The 17,114-nt window shown below is 41.1% G+C and overlaps 1 protein-coding gene across 1 annotated transcript; it reads right to left on the bottom strand.

Annotated features, from left to right (window-relative positions):
• Positions 1 to 489: 489 nt before the first annotated feature.
• On the bottom strand, positions 490 to 17,073 carry MORN5 (MORN repeat containing 5). Its single transcript, XM_039506629.1, has 5 exons — positions 16,924 to 17,073; positions 15,346 to 15,493; positions 14,542 to 14,653; positions 13,448 to 13,579; positions 490 to 725 (listed from the first exon to the last, which is right to left on the bottom strand). Exons 1-5 carry the CDS (start codon positions 16,968 to 16,970, stop codon positions 646 to 648), a joined length of 519 nt encoding a protein of 172 aa, XP_039362563.1. The 5' UTR covers positions 16,971 to 17,073; the 3' UTR covers positions 490 to 645.
• Positions 17,074 to 17,114: the final 41 nt, after the last annotated feature.

Below are 17,114 nucleotides of genomic sequence, written 5' to 3'. Positions count from 1 at the left end.
AAATGTCTGATTTGTGTAATAAATAAAGTTCATGCAAGTAGAAGTGCTGGCACTTACATCAAGAAAATGATGTAATTCCACTTTATTTGATTTTAAAATATTTTCTGGCTTACTAATCAAACAGCAACCCACCCAGTTTTTCTCTTTTATTATTTTGTTGAAGGTGAGTTCAACAAATGTTCCTGGTAAATGGATATAATTTCCTAGTTAGCAAGCCAGTCATTAAAGAATAACTGGTGTACGTTATTACAATATCAAAGTACTGAGCAAAAGGAGGGTAAAGAAATACACCCGGACAGATAACTGGGGAAAAAATGCTAAGATGGAGCTGAATGCCTTCAGCACTGAATTTGAGACAGTCTCTTTAGTAAATTTTTTGTATGTTAAGGCTTAATAATGTGTATATATTGATCCTACTACACTGCACACTTCTCAGGAATATTAGGATAAGTATAGTAAGCTTATTTCCATGGCTTCATGTGAACGCAGTTGATTAAATGATGGTTCCAGTTTTATTATGCTAACAAAGGCTATAAAACTACAATCACATAATGGTATGGGCTGATCTAAATCCACAAAGACATTCAGACTTAAGGTTGAATCAAATGTTGTTTTCCAAAATCAGGGTAGAAGCTAAAGCTGTGTTCACTGTTTAGGTTTAAATCCAGTTATTTCATCCCAGCCTTTCCGGCAGGTGCGAATGATCCATTCATGTTCATCATCATCTGAAAGAGAGAAAAAGAAATTGTCAGATGTTACAGATTCAGATCTGCTCTTTGCATAGAGGAGTCCAGATCAGAAAGAGTATTTTCTTTGAGGAATAAATGCATTTTTAAAATACTTCTTGCTTAGCCAACAGATCCTGTGTACAGTTTTGTTGGCATTTGCCAAGATTCAAACATGTATAACAGAAGGACGCGACATAGGGATTATGGTAATAGATCTGATCATTAGGCCATTTCATCACATTAACTGTTTGGAACTCGTATAAAAAATTGTAACACTTCCTTGTATATCATATAATTTCTGGCCTCATGGTCATTTACAGTGGATACCAGTACCAATAATGAGGACATAAAACTTTACTGATGTTGGTGTCAGTATATGAAAATTGCAATTGGTGAAAAGTCCAGAGTCAAAGCCCCAGTTCATTTGGATTTTTTTTTTACAGCTCTTCTTCCAACATAATTATACAAAAATGCCACATTATAACAGATAGCAACAAGCTGATGTAGCAGCTGACGGAAGTACTTTAGACAATCTTCTATACCTCCCACAATTATTCAATGTCTGTCATGTTATCTGTCAGAGCACAGAGACCGTGTGAAAAGTGAAAACCAAAAAGGCAATTTGGAGAAAGCACCTATCCAGCAAAGTGGGAATAGAAATATTTTGAATAATGACAGAAAATTATAACTTGATAAACAGTAGTAGTTAGGGTCTTTCAGTTGAAGGGTCTGAAACAGCCTGTCTGAAAAACATGTTTGATAGGCTTTTACTTGTGTTGATGATTGAAAAAATCTGTGTAGTAGATCAGATAAAAATATTAATTATATTGCTTTGCACAGTACCAGTTTCTCTTTTCTTATTCAAATGACACATACTGTAGCAGAGCTACTTCTGTTTACTGTCATCTTTACAAACTCTGATCAACGTTTGCAATTTGTGCTTCTAACCAACCTGGTTCCAAATGTCAAGGATTTTGTAGCAATGCTTACCTGAAAGAGAACATACTGACCTTGTCAATTATAGATTAAAAAAAAAAAAACGTTGCTAGTGAGGAATCAGCTTTTGAAGGGAGACGTCTGCTTATGAGTTGGCCTTTATTATGTTTCTATAGCAACATTTAAGTTTAAAAAGTCATATAAATGCAGCTGTGCTGGTCTAAGAAGGAGAGAAGCAAACAAAGCGTGTATGGCAAAGAAGTGCCCTTCACTAAAATCTTAGGTTTGTTCTTAAGTCCCATTGACTTCAGCGGGCTTTGGATCAAACCCTAGCTGCTCTTGTTTTTTCCTTTTTCTGTTTCCCTTTCCTTTTTTCCCTGCCATCTTAGCATCTTTTTTCATTCATGGTCAAGTGAAACAAGTGCAGGCAGTCACGGCCTGTGGGGTGCTTCTCATGCTGAGCCCTGCTAGAGCACTAGTGAATATAGACTTACCCAAAGCATGTGCCCAGGTTTCTGTCCCACTTGTCACAACACCCTTTACAAACAGCAGTCAGAGATGCTTGTGAATTGGAGGAGGTTTTCCCCAAGAGCACACTACTGTGTGTTACTCTTCCGCACACCGTTACTAATTATACACACAGCAGTTATTTGTGCTTGTCACCTCTCTCACAATTGCACACGCAGGGATGATGTTTTGTAAAAGCTTACTGCTATGAGCAGGGCTGTAGAAAAGACTTTCATTAGTTTAGCCTGTAGCTGTGCTTTAACTGCTATAACGCATGATACAGTGACATCATTTTGACAAAATACCCCAAGTGGATACGTTTCTTTCTCTGTCCACCTCAGCAGGTATAGGATACATCTTTTGCTCTATTCCTTGGCATGAGTGCGACATTAATAAAACACACAATTACAATGTTCTTTCTGTCTGTCTCGAAGGAAATAAGCCAGGAGAAAATAAGCACCACCAGAATAACTTTTTCAAAAGGATGACTAAAAAGAAGAGAAAAAACACTGAATTTGTTTAAGGTCTGACACTGAAGTCCTTAGGTGGACACATCCCACTAAAGCTGTAGTAGGACTGCAAAGCTGGCCCCTATGGTATGTCTACACTGCAATAAAACACCTATGGCTGGCCCAGGTCAGCTGACTCGGGTTTGCAGGGCTCAGACTGTGGGGCTATAAAACTGCAATGTAGATGTTTGGGCTCATGCTGGAGTCGAAGCTGTGAGACCCTGCAAGGGGGGAGGGTCCCAAAGCCCAGGACAGGAGTATCAATAAATCATGTGCAAACTGTGATTATTTTGCATGTCAAGTTCTATTTCTGCACTCCAGATGCTCCGATATTACCGAGATGAGGCCGTGAACTATCTAGATGAGCTAGATAGTGTCCAGACGGTTAGTGTCTCTGTGATTATGTACCTCCTTGATGTAAAAGTTGTTACTCTGGACTTGTACTAATTGCAAGAAAATTAAATTGTCTGTTTCTGTCAAAATGAGGTAATCAATCAAAAACTCCACGTGCTAAACACCACCTGTATCCATTGCTTCCTTTGATAAGGATCGTATTGCTCAGGTGAGTTCCATGAAGTGAGCAAACTGCCTTCCTGGTAACGAATCTGCATTGGTCATGTAATTCTGGTGCTCAGCTGACCAATATGAAAGGCACAAGATGTTTTTGACTTCAGTTCATGAGTTTTAAACAGGAGCCTGGTCCATCCAGCTTGATGCAGAAGGAAACATTTTCCAGTAGACGACATGCACCTAAGCCTTTTCTTCTAAGGATTTTAGTCTCTCATCCAGGCCCAACACCACCATCGCTCAGCTCATGCAGTGATCTGATTCGATGCACAGTAAGTATCAGCAACTAAGCACTGAGGAAGACTTCATACAGTTTTCACAGAGGCTGAATTGTAAGGAGACGTCCCAATGGAGTCAGTTATTACCAATTCACACTTTGAATTGAAAGAAGAGCCTGTCTGGTGAAGGGACTACAGCACATTGCCCTACCTTAGGGCACTCCCTGCTTCGTTCAGAGGAATATAGCAATTACCCCACTGGAGCTGACCTATGAGCCATCTATTATTATCTGTATTACTGTGGTGTCTAGGAGCCCAAGTCACGGCCCAGGACCCCATTGTGCAAGGTGCTGTACAAACACAGAACAAAAAGCTGGTCTCTGTCCCAAAGAGCTTACAAAACCAGGTTTTAGTCTCTGACAGTGGCAGACACAAGAAACCCCATAGTGAAGAATTATGCAATAATCTGTACACAGGGAAAGCGTCTTCCTACCCACTCTCATTTAGCGATTGACTTATGCCTAGCATCCTCCTAAGCTTTTTGGCTGCAATAACATCATGTGGCAATGAGGTCACCCAGTTAACTAGGCATGGTGTAGAAAAGCATTTCTTTGGCTATTTTAAGTTGGTGGCCTTTCGGTTTCATTGCATGTCTCCATGCTTTGCATTATGGGAAAAGGATATATAGGAGCAACTGATCTACGTTACCTATACCTCATTATTTGTATGTCTCTATCATGTCCTCTCTTATTTGTCTCTTCTCCAAACAAAACCACTGTAACCTTTCTGTATTTCTAATCAGATTCAGCACTCATCCACGGATGACACCTCTTTCTTTTTTGAGATTGGGTGATCAGAACTTACAGCCTCACCCAGAAGAAAATGTTACCCAAGGCTGGCATATTTTCAGTATTATTTTCTTATGCCTCCTAATGTTTTATTCACAGCTGAGCTGAATTAAAAAGAGAAAAACTTGCTGAAAACTGCATACGGAGTTGAGAACTAACCCAAGTGGAAAAGAAAGTGGAAGTGAGCTGGCAGCGCGCTGTCTGCGTAATTCCACTCATGCTCACTGTCCCACTGACTTCTAATCATTGTCTTTGATGAGGCTGCAGCCCTGGAAGGTGGTTAAAATGCACTCGGAGCCACAAAAAGGAACAGGGACTCCATAGCCACAACCTTGAGCAAAATATCTGGAACCTCCAGGACTATTATCCAACTGGTGGGCACCACACAAATATTCCTTAGACTGAGGTAAGGGAAAATGAAGGAGCCTATTTAGGATAGCTAGAGGAACCACAGAAATATAGGTCAGAATGGCTCCAGGGATTAGCTATGTGTAAGGAGGCAGAGAAATATTAGAACGGAAAGAGTTAAGCTGTGGTTAAACATACTTTTGCCACACTAAAGAAGACTGGTTGGTAATTACTGTAGTTTTAGGGCTATTTGAATCAGTGCAGCTGCAACCTCTTCAGTAGTAACCCCTGAAACAAGACAAACTGGGTTTATTGTACTGAACAAGTCTTAAAGCTCCTCCCTGATTGTTAATAATTGGCAGCAATGGACTTAACAGCCTCTTGACTACCCTTTTTACACTCTACCTGACTGTGCAGCTAACAATTTAAATCACAGATGCCGATCCGTCTTTGTGGCAGCTGCTTGTTAACTACACGTTCCCCTTTTTCTGTCGCTGGCGGCTTCCATAACCCCGCAACACCAGGGTTAGACTAGAGAATCACATTTCATCAATATTTAAAATGGAATTAAACCTTGACGTTTGATTAATGCTACCAGATAGCTTGTTGTAATTACTATTTTACAAACTGCGATTGTTTGAATATGTTAATATGATTGTCCAAGCACATCTTCACCTTCAGAAGTAATTTTCCTTAATTTTTTTTTTTTAAACACAAACTCTTTAATCAACTGTAAATTATCATCCTGGGCACAATTGGGTAGTATGCGGTTCTTCACATTGTGTGTTGAATTTTGTTTCAGCTCATTTATCTTTAAAAGGTTATTCTTTCTCCATTTTCCTCAGCGGCCGCAGTAGAATATTCATTCATGAAATATATTCTGCTAAAACGGGCTACTTTCATGTTCAGCTTTTGAAAATAAAGGAAATTGCTTTGTATGAAAACATTGATAAAATCCAAGGCGGCCAAGTTTGCTTAATAAATGCTCTGTTGTTCTAAAGTTGTGAAATCTGATAATTTGCATGAGATACAGTTGAAGTCTTGAGGCAAACTGAGGTCTTGCTAGATGAGCCACTGGAATACATCATTTGATTCTTTTAAATTATTTCTGTGCCTTTTTATGTTTCCATCCAAATGGCAACACTCTACCTTCCAGTCTGCTACAAGCCAACAACAGACCTCCACCACTCTGCTAACCCTATTTGGATCTTTCTCTAATCTCCCAAGGCGTTAATACTTGGTGACTCTTACACGGAGAAAGCCATGCACTATTCCCTTATACATCCTATATATTAGAACTTGATTGTCTGCATCTGTGTTAGGGCCTGATCTTGCAATCCTTAACCACAAGAGCTGTCTTGCTGAAGCTAACGTGACTACTAGCAAAGTAAGAGCTACTTGCCTTGAGCAAAGGTTGCAAAAGAGGGCCTTCGCATTGCCTGCTCCTTGGAACAGAAACTATGTCTTCTTCTGATCTATGTTAGTGCCAAGCATATTCTCAGTGGTCCGTAAATAACAGCTGTTCATTGTCTCACATACCTGACTCCTCCTATCACCCATGGTGCAATTTATTGTGGTCTTCCATTCCACAATTATAGCCATCTGTGATAGCATCACAGCCATCACCTCTACTGCCCCTCCCCAAAAATCTCCAGCACCCCCTTCCTTGCCACACCTAACCTCAACAACATCAATGTTGGCAAGAAAATGGAAAATATGTATCCAATTAACCTTTACTTCCACACGCAAACTCTCACCCTTCCATTTCCATTTAATTGCGTAAATCCAAAATGGCCTCAAAATGAACTTTCCATCTCCTCCAAAATTTGTTTTCACACATACTGTATAGCTGAACACAAGCTCCTATACTGTTTGGGTCAAAACTTTCTAAGTGGATTCACAGTGGGATGGCTAACACACAAACAAAGTTGTTGTTCTTGGCATGCTGCTATTTGGAATTTAAACCTTCACAAGTTTCAAAGCGACAATTATATTAGGCTCAGGAAACCACAATGAACAATATATCAGCAAAGGCTACAGTTGTTTAAATGATTGCAGTAATTTAGTAATGTGATGCATGTATTAATATTAACACCATGTTAGCCATGTTAGCTACAGTAGAGAGGGCCATTCATACTGGTTAATAAAATGCTTTATTGAATGGGGTAAATTGACTGGTAAAACTTAGAAGCCAGATTCAATTTTAAAAATGCTCTCTAGGTTATATAGCACAGAGCTCTCAATTATAGCTGTAGCTTGCACAGCCTTTTGCTGTGAGGAAGACATAAGTATGTATTTTGCAGTCATGTCCAATATGGGCTAGATGCTTTCACAGGGAAGACACAGTCCCTATACCACAGGGCATACAATCTCACAAGACAATGCCAATGAAGGGTGGGGGAAGGGATACAACCAAAGTGATCAGGGTGATGACAGGCACACAGCTACTTCATTATATGAGATAAGGGTATTTTCTCTTTAAGTTAAACACACTGAATTCCTCCCCACCCCCCGTCTTCCCATTCAGCTCCCTTGACTTGGCCCCACAGCAGCCCCCAGTATCAATCCCAGCAATCTTCTCCCCGCTCTCCTATGTCTGGGTTCCTTCTCACCGCTCAAATGAGCAGTTTGTTCCTAAGGTAAATAAGTGAGTTAAATAAACATGTTACTTGGTAAGTTTCTTACTAGTACAGGTCTGTCGCATCTTACGCTGGGGTTACATTCCGCAGTCAGCGCGTAAAGCGAAAATCGCCTATAGTCAAAATTACATTGAGTGTAATGGCGGGCGGAATCACCCTCGCTACAGGTACAGTATTAACATTGTTATTTTTCTCTCTCTTTTTTTTTTTTTTTTTGCCGACCGTGTAAAGCTGAAATTGTGCGTGTTAAATGCGCGTAAGATGCGACAGACCTGTATTGCAGAAGATGTGATTGTGGTATTCCTCAACTCTTACTCCTGTACGAAATCCCACGGAAAGTCAATTGATATCCATTATTTGTTAAATGCTGTCTATCAGGTAGGCACAAGACAGACTTTAAGACAAGCCCTGCCCCGAAAAGCTTACAGTTTAGAAGATAGTCACAGAAAGATGAGATGAACTAGGAGACCCAGAGGAAGGGGTTTATAATAACAAATACTCTGTCCCTCTTGTTCATCTAATATTTTCTGTCTGGGGCCTTCATAGAAGTGGGGGTTTTGGAAGGTGGGGGAGTGGGGCATTGGGGATTAGCATGAATATGGGGCAGCACAGAAGAAGATAAATGGTGGGAATAAAAGAAGGGTGGGGAAAGGAGACATCAGGGAACATAATAGGAGACAAAGACACAGTTTGGAGTAAAACTACGCAAGACCTTGAGGTCAAGGGAAGCAAGGGGAGCAACTTGGTCAGATGGCCGACAAGTAAAATGCCTTTTGCTATGGCATTTTGGCGGGATTAGACTGGAATGATAGGAATATCAGATCGTTCAGAAAGAGGAGTGAGCAGCAGCCAAGGCAGGAGATGACAAGGACAACTGTTTTAGCTGTTGGGGAAAAAAAGCAATAGGCTACTCAGGTTCACAAGGACTACTTGTGTGAGCAAGGGTTATAGGCTTGTACCTATATCTATGTACAGACCTGAGCACAACTTTTTCTTCATCTGCCTTTGCTTGTTTTTCTGGAGAAGTAAGTTTACCAGCCCCAAGCAGAGAGATCAATGAATTGCAAACAAACTGCATTTGTCACAAAAATATGTAAAATTTAAAATTCACTGGATTTGTCAAATTGATTAAAAAAAAATCCACAAACAATAGACACAATTTGTTTTGTTCAGAGGCCAGAGGTAAAGACTAAGCACTTCAAATTAATTTCTGCAAAAGCTTATTTTTTTCTAAACAGGTCTGGATCCCATTCCTTGAAGAATATACTGATTACCAACAATTTTTCAGAGCTTTACAAAAACATTATTTCTTTTGTTGTGTGAAATGCAGAATCAGCCATCTGGCAAATGCCCCAGAGCTAAAATCTTTTACATGACATATAATTCAAAATGATTAAATATACAACAGCAAATAGCTGTAGCATTGCACTTGAAATAGCATGAACTTTTATTGCCGATCAAAACTGATTTCTTTAGATTAACAAGTATCCATAGAACAATTATTCAAAGAGCTTTTAAGAGTTTCAACATACTGGAGCTAGAGCTCATCTACATTCAGAATCTTAAATCTAATAAAAAAGAAACAAATATATAAATTACTAAATAATCTAGTCTTATAAGTAGACATTCAAATCACTAGGAACCTAAGTTCAGTCGCAGAATGAAAATATTATTATCTTTTTTGTGGTGAAGGGCTTTCCTCTTCCAGTACCTTTGCAAAGAGCATCTGCCAAAAGAGTTTGCAGATTCTTAGGCAAATTTAGGGGCTAGTCTGGAATCAGAGCATTCACCCACTACCTGCATCAATAGAATGGGCAGCATCAGAGGAGAATGATGTTCAGAAAGTACAGTACTTCTTTTCCTGCAGTAGAACATTTTTTTAAGTTTAACTTGCTGCCTCATATCTAGAAAGATCCGTAGGTCTGCAAGATTGCCAAGTCCTCGCCCCTCTACCAATTCTGATGTCACCAGTGGCTCAGAGAATGAGCACACAAACATCTGCTCACATTTGGTACTTGCTAAGAGCAGTATGGAAAGTAATACACCGTGCATGAGTAACACATGATTTTCAGATAATGATGGCTTTATTTCTCAACTACATTTCTTCAGACAAAGCAAAGCCCACATTCCTCACTGAGTACTCTGTACACACCACATCTAAGTTGTAAGGCAAAACCCCTGAAGAGTGCACAGCGTTCCTCAGAGACTGATGGGGAGGAACCCATGCCTACCTCTGGGTGGGTGGAGCCATGACACCCATGTCTGACCTGCCAGAAGCAGAGGGGCAGGACAGGAAGTATAAAAGGCAGCTCAGTTGGGCGAGAGCCGACAGAGGAGATGGATGTCTCCCGCCTGTCGCTGGGGCATGAGCCCGACGGAGACCTACTCTGCACCGAGGACCTAGAGGTGCTGCCAGAGCCACCTGCTGACAGGGACGCCAAGGAGCTGTTTGGGGCTGTATACCCCAGGGAGATAGAGGACAACCCCGAGCAACAGGTACACAATGATGGGAGTGTAGGAAATAGCCCAGGGACACCAGACTTTAGTCCAGTTGTGTTGTTGCCTGAATCCAGGTCAGCGTGTTTTGGCTGGATCCCAGCTGACTCAGTGATGGAACCATCTGCCACTGTTAGGGCCCTAGGCTGGCACCCAGTGGAGTAGGGTGGGCCCGGGTCCCCCTACCTCCTGCTGCCAACCCCACCTCTGGGATGACAGCCTCCCTACCTTAGGCCAAGAGGCCTGCGTTTGTCTGCTGTCTGCCAAAGCTAGGACGTCAGACGGTTTGGTGCTCCGCCCTGTCTGAGGGCCTGAGCCCCAAGATTGTTTGTGGCCCTGCCGAGCCTGAGCCCCGGATGGCTTGCTGTCTGGCCCTGCTGAGAGAGCTAGCGCCTCAGAGATTGCTAATTCCCCAGTAACCCTTGCCTGAACAGTGGCCCAACTGTCAGGGGGCATGGCCTCCCTCAGATACTGACAGGGAGGGATAGCCACACACTTCTACACAATAATTGAATGGATTTTGTCCTTGGATGATCCAGAAGAGATAAATGGAATTTCTTCAAATTTTCCAAGATGACTCATTTCCAGGTTCATTCAGACCAAGCATGAGAAGTTTCAGTCCCAAGGGTAATGTTAGGAGGAAGCTGCAAGCATGTGATTATTGAGGCTTAGAATCAAAGTGCCATCTCAACCCTCACTACAGAGTCATATTAGTGACGTAATTAAACTCTTGATGTTCTAAAAATACAGCTGTTTAAACTACAGAATAATACTCCTGACTTACAACCTCTGCTGGTTGTAATAATTTACTCAGAAACTCTGCACTTGAGCACTCTGGGACTTTTCCTTTAAGTCACAAGATTCTAGGCTTGTCGAAATCATAACTTGATTATTGGCAGCTTTGTGAGTCCAGCATTAAAAAAACCTTTCCTTTCAATAAATAATAGCCTGTCTTGAGTCCCTTGGCCAAATTGTGCTCTTAGTTACACGTGTGAATCCATAGTTAACGTACTGATTTCAATGAACCTTCTCTGGATTTACAGTGGTGTAAATGAGAGAAGGATTTGTCTCTGTCTCCTCTCTGCCCTCCTCTCTAATGTTCTATAAAGAGACAAAGGTACATCAGGTGCAATTCCACATGCAGAGGGCCAACCCCAAGGCCTATGCACCATTTAAGTCCTAGAGGAGGAGCATGAAGAACAGGTAGCAAAGAAGAATCAATCTCAGACCAGAAGAAGCAGGAGCAGGGGTTGCACCAGGTAAGTTAGCATCAGGAGGATGGAAGCAGAAGGAAAGCATATTACACCAAAAACCTCTTTGGTGTAATATCAGTGGGGCAGAGCTGCTAGTCACACTCAGTTATTCACATCACCTCCCTCAGCAGAGAATGACGTCTTCTTCTAACTGTAATTTCTCTTTGAAAACTACAGTGTCTAGTGTCTACACTCCCAGAATGCCATAGCTCTCCTTTAACCCTGGAATTTGCTCTCCATTTGACAGCAAATCTAAAATCTCATATTTTATGCTTTTAATTTAAAGATGCAAAACTCTGAATATTCATCTTCAGGTCTTTGTATTGGCCACTCAATAAAAATGGTGTCAGGAGTATGAGTTCTCAAAGGCTATACTCCTTTAGTGGCAGTAGCGGGGTCTAACTCCAAAATGACCGATTGAAAAATGTGAGCAGGATTTCTTCTCACAAATAGGCATTTCAGCATGTTCTTTTTATGTCTGTAATTTTGTGTATTAGATGATATTGGGAAAAAAAAGAAAAGATCCAAAAAGCACATGAACAGATTACAGAATTTTCCATATATCCCCAAGGAAGAAATGGTTTATAAACTGCGAAATAATTGCAAATCTTTAAAAAAAAAAATGAAATCCTTGACTAGTAACACTAGGAGAAATGAAACTATTGTTTTCATTATGCACCCTGGACCTGGTCTCAATTACACTAGGACCCCGTTGAACCACTTGGCAGTGAGGGCCTTAATGTAAATGAGCCACAGGCCCTTGATATTTGTGAAACTGAAGTCCTGCTAATGGAGGCAGGAATCTCTGTGATAATCTGTGTACACACATTGCATTAAAGAAAAGCAAATTGCAACAAATTCAAATAGAGCCTTCTCTTTTCCTTGCTAGAAAGATGTTTTGATTAATTGATTGTTTGGCAGGAGTGTCAGTGCTAAAGGCAGAGTGCCTCCTTTCCCTGCTAGCTCAATCAGCAATGAAGCAAGCAGCTTCGCAACAAACAAGGGTGAAAGGCTGGGGCTGGAGTATCCTCAAATCCCACTCCCAGACCTGAGGAAGATGGTGTCATTTGGCTAAACCTGTCAAGCTGTTGTAAGAGCTTCCTGAATGCTTCCTACCATCTGCTTTTGATGCTTTCAAGACTTGGACAGAAGCCTGGAGGTTTTCCTGCTTTTTCCTGACCAACCTATAAAGGAATAGTTCTGGATCTGTTCCCTGTCATTCCAGCCTCTTTCCTCAGTTTCTTCTGCCTACAGCTGTTTTTTTTTTTTTAACTGCAGTGGCCTTGTGCCCTGAATTATTTCTCTTGGGGAAGTCAACATTCCTCTGATGTCGAACAAGTGCTGGATCTTTCAATTGTGTTCGTGTTCTTAGAGGAAGGGTATGGCTACATGATACATTCCTCCTTCACACCCATGTTGACAAATTTAACTTTACGCTAGTATTGGATTCTCAAAGGAATGTTAACAGAAAAGAGATCAGAATAATCTACTGCATATTCTACTTATAATTATCTTGTTAGACTGCATTCTATGAAGTGATGTTAGTGAATATTGATTGATACAATCTGTAGGCTATAGAAATAAATGTAGCTAAGGACAATGAGTTCAAAGCATACATTTAAAAAACAATAAATTGAATTCCTAGGCGTTCCCGCCTGTACTAATCTGTGCAGGTTCCTGTGTTTTTGGAAAGCATTTTACTTATCTTACTCATCAGTAGGCCCACTCTAGTATTTTGGATCAGTGCCATTTGTAATAATCTAAATCAGTATTTATGGAGGATTTATGAAACAGGCTAAGTACCACAGGGTATATTTTGTAGCAGATGATACCTCCAGTTCATTTAGTCTCCCCTCTTTCCTCCTCTCCTCCCACAACACTAGATCCGGATTTGTAAACACACTCAGGACATGATCCTGCCAGTGTTAGCACTGACACAATCCAGCAAGGCACTTAAATATGTCCCTAATTTGAAGCAAGTGAGCAGTCTCACTGCAATCAAAGGGACTATTCCCGTGCTTAAAGTTAAGCACATACTTAACTGATCAGGGCAGAGAGCTTGACACCTTGCGGGACTGAGCCCATTGAAAAGATAGATAGATATCTTGAAAACACTGTCTTGCTGGGCATCATAATGGAGAATGAGTCTTCCTGGGTTTAAAAGCTATTAAATATGAATCAAATGCATTTATTCGTATCTGCTTGTGAAAACATCACTTATAATTTTGTATATAATGTGCAGGATGGTTTATACAACTTTCCTTAGAATTAACTAATTGTTACAAACAATCCAGAACTTGAATATAGGTTTTTAAATTTCAGCTATAATCATGCATGATAGAATGTATGTGAAACAAAGTCAACTTACACTGTACTTCAAGATGAATAAAACACATACCTGCATTCCTCAAAAACCTGAGTTTGTAATCAATGACAACTCTGGTATTAGTATTATAGAATCCATCACCACAGTCATAACAGCCTTGTGGAATCGTTCTAGGAGGATCTAAATTTGTAAGCTGAGAGATACCTGAAAAGACACAGTATAATTTATTACAAAAACAAAAAATCCCATTTTTTTACAGCTGTACTCTTTTATCAAAATAAATAATGATAAGAAATATATATTATTTTATATCTCTATAGCACTTTCCATCACAAGATCTCAAAGCATTTTATAAACTTTACTAAACTAGGATTTCCATCCCTCCTATGGTAGGTAATTATTATGACCATTTTGCAGATGGAGAAACTGAAGCACAGAGTGGCCCACTCAGAAAATGTTTAGCATAGAAAGGAAGAGATCTTGGTTACCCTTACTCACAGTCCTGTGATTTAGCCCATAAGACTAATACTATGAACATGCAGCGAAAACTCCAAAGTAAAGCCAAGAAAGTCTAGCCATGGCTTAAAGAGACATGCCATTGTTCAAATGTTATATAGTAAGACTGCAGTTCACTATGCCAATATATTATTCAGTGATTATCACATAATTTTTTCACCTTTTAGTCACAGATGAACTAGTAAATGTGTCTAACAGACAAATTTTATAGGTTGGACATAAAGTAAGTATATATCCACTCAAAATTTGTCATTTTCAAGCCACACATTTCATGTACCATGCTGTTTGTGGATTTCTGTTACTCTTTCAGGTACTTTAGAACATTATGAAAAATTATGAGTGCAAGGTAATATATCTTTTTTTGTTTTATGTCCCAGTTCTCTGTAATAAAATATGTCTAGAATGCAGTGAATGTGAAACCATTAAAAAGCTTAATCAGATGTCAGAAATTGCAAGGTAACAATGTCCTGCCCTCATGACATGATCACTCAAGAAGAGACTATTCACCACATTTGTTAGTGTCATGTGGATGGAGTTCTGAAATAAACCAGAATATTCTTGCTCCAAGTTACTCATGTAGGTGAATTAATCTCTCTTAATAAACACAGTTGTTGGTTTAAATCCTTCCAGACACAAATGCAACACAGTACCTGCTGGTTTTAGGCCGGTACAGATTTCTGTATAAAATCTTCTGTCATAGCCATCACAATAATGCCATTTTTTATCTTTGAATTCAAGACCATCTGCAAAGGTGTATTTCCCCTGCAAAACAAATTCAAGTACCGAACTAATAAGTGTGATGAATGGAGTGAAGAATAACAATTTTTTATATCCATTACCAAGGATGCATGTTATCTGAGAATAAATAATATATTTAAGTGCAGGTGGAAATAATGCCTGCAGGTCCATAAGAACCACATTCCATAACCAAATCATTTCCCTGTTCAGTAGGAAATAGCTATTGTCCATACAATAGGGGAAGCCAACATTGAGAGTCAAAAAGCCACCAGTGGGAAAGGTGGTGATTTGAAAGCTTCCACTTATTTCATGTATCAGAGGGGTAGCCGTGTTAGTCTGGATCTGTAAAAGCATCGTCAAAGTGAGTATTCACCCATGAAAGCTCATGCTCCAATATGTTTGTTAGTCTATAAGGTGCCCCAGAACTCTTTTTCACTTATTTCATGATACAAACATTTCTGAATGTACAGTCTTTGAACCAGGGAGAATTTCCCCTAAAGCATATTGGCAGTAACCTTTGGGAGCAAAAGGGTTTTAACGTTCTTTTGAGTACAGAGCAGGGATCAGCTTTTAGATAAGAAGGGCATACTCCCACCCAATCAGATTCCTATGACTGCAGTGGGGGGTTGGCATAGGTGAACTTCCAACCTCCTCGTGTTCTATTGCTATGTTTCTAAGCCTTCAGCATCACATCAAAAGGACTAGTGATATAATACCTCTTTTGATATTCCACAGTCCCAGATTCCTTCATATTTGCTTCTATTAGGAAAATACAAGGTTCCTTTGCCATGAAACATTCCATCTTTCATTGTGCCATTATATTTGGTTTCAGTTGGGAGAGTATAGCGGCCTTTCCCTTCAATCCTGTGAATTATAATCAGGAATTGTTTAAGAACACTTGGCTAGATGTCCAAAAAGGCAAAACCCCACAACTGACGAAGAAGGCCTTACTGGTTAAAAAATTGACCTGGTTTAGAGGGGATGCACCTATAAAAATAATTTTAAAAATGTACAAATGGAAGAAAGGGGAGGTTGATAGTAATTAATATAAATCAGAAGCTATGAACAGTAGAAAACTGATGACCATTTTTAAGCACCCTGAGAAAGGGTGAATCATAATGGCTGTTATTTACAAGGCAGCTTTCATCCAACAACCCCCACTAAATGCATTTCAAACTGGATTTACAAACAGGGATCAATGTACCCACCATTTAACCACAGCCATTTCTGGGGTTTAACAGTCCCAGCAACATCACCCAAAAGTTTAGGACAGGATGTGAAAACACCTTTTGCAACAGGAATTACAAGTGGAATGCTAGGGAGACAAAACTGAATCAGCCTTTAAGAATTTGGCCAGGACAATAGGACAAACACTCCAAGCTTTGAAAAAACAAAACAAAACACCTGCCATGGAATCTTTAATAACCATAAGATGTCAGGTTTACATCTCATCCAAAATGTGACAACGACGACAGCAGCAAAGCACCCTCTATCAGCAGGCTATGGCATTGGAAGGAAGCATGTAATCTCCTGAATCACCAATATCCTTCCTGCAGCGTTTGTACACTATTTACAGTTATTAATAGGACATGTCCTAGATCTTCCTACCACTCTCCAGTGTCTCCAACAAGGCAGTGTGGTTGAGTGATGAATAACATGAAGTTGGTCTATCCTCACATCCCCCAGCATGGTAACTTTAGCCCCATTTTACAGATAGTGATGCAGAGAAGTTAAGACCCAGATTTTCAAAGATATTTAGGCTCCCAAAGATGCAGACAGGTGCCCAGTGGGATCTTCAAAAGCACCTCGATGCCTAACTACCACTGATTTCAATGGGAGTGGGGAGACAGCTGATGAGGCACTTTTGAAGATCCCACTAGGCACCTATGTGCATCTCTAGGTGCCAGAACACCTTTAGAAATCTGGCCCTAAGTGACTTTCCCAGGGCCACTGGAAGCTGTTTCAGGAGCAGGATTAGGCCTCAGCTACGCCTCACTCCCCACCCTGGGCTGTGCCGCTCTCGCATAAAGGGTCCCAATTGCCAACCCGGGCTTGTACTTCCGCTCCTGCAATTCTGCGGGCACGAGCCAGCGGGCGCGCAAGGACAGTGCCTCTCGGGGCTTTCCCGCTGGCGGGTTCTCGCAGCCAGGGATGCTCAGGGCCAGGATTCGCCCCGCCCGATGGCTCACGCCGGGGCACGGCCAGACCCCGCATTTCACAGTGTCATGGCCCAGCACCCTGGGGGGACGGCCCGGCCCTGCCCCCGCGCTCCCCACGGCTGCCCCAGCCCCCACCTGCCATGCACATAGTCCCCGAAGTAGGTGCTGCCCGTGACCTCCATGGTGCCCGCCCGGCACGCGCCCAGGCCTGGGCTCAGCTAGGCAGCAAACGGTCACCATGGTAACAAGACGGTGGGCGGGGCCTGAGGAGGAGGAGCAGGCGGGGACAGAGAACAAGCTCCGCCCCCACGTAGGGCACCCGCTGC

This window comes from Mauremys reevesii, linkage group 19 (genome assembly GCF_016161935.1).
Source record: "Mauremys reevesii isolate NIE-2019 linkage group 19, ASM1616193v1, whole genome shotgun sequence".
Taxonomy (NCBI): Eukaryota; Metazoa; Chordata; order Testudines; family Geoemydidae; genus Mauremys; species Mauremys reevesii.
The sequence above is the reverse complement of the archived record's forward strand: the minus strand, read 5'-3'. Positions and strand labels throughout refer to the sequence as shown.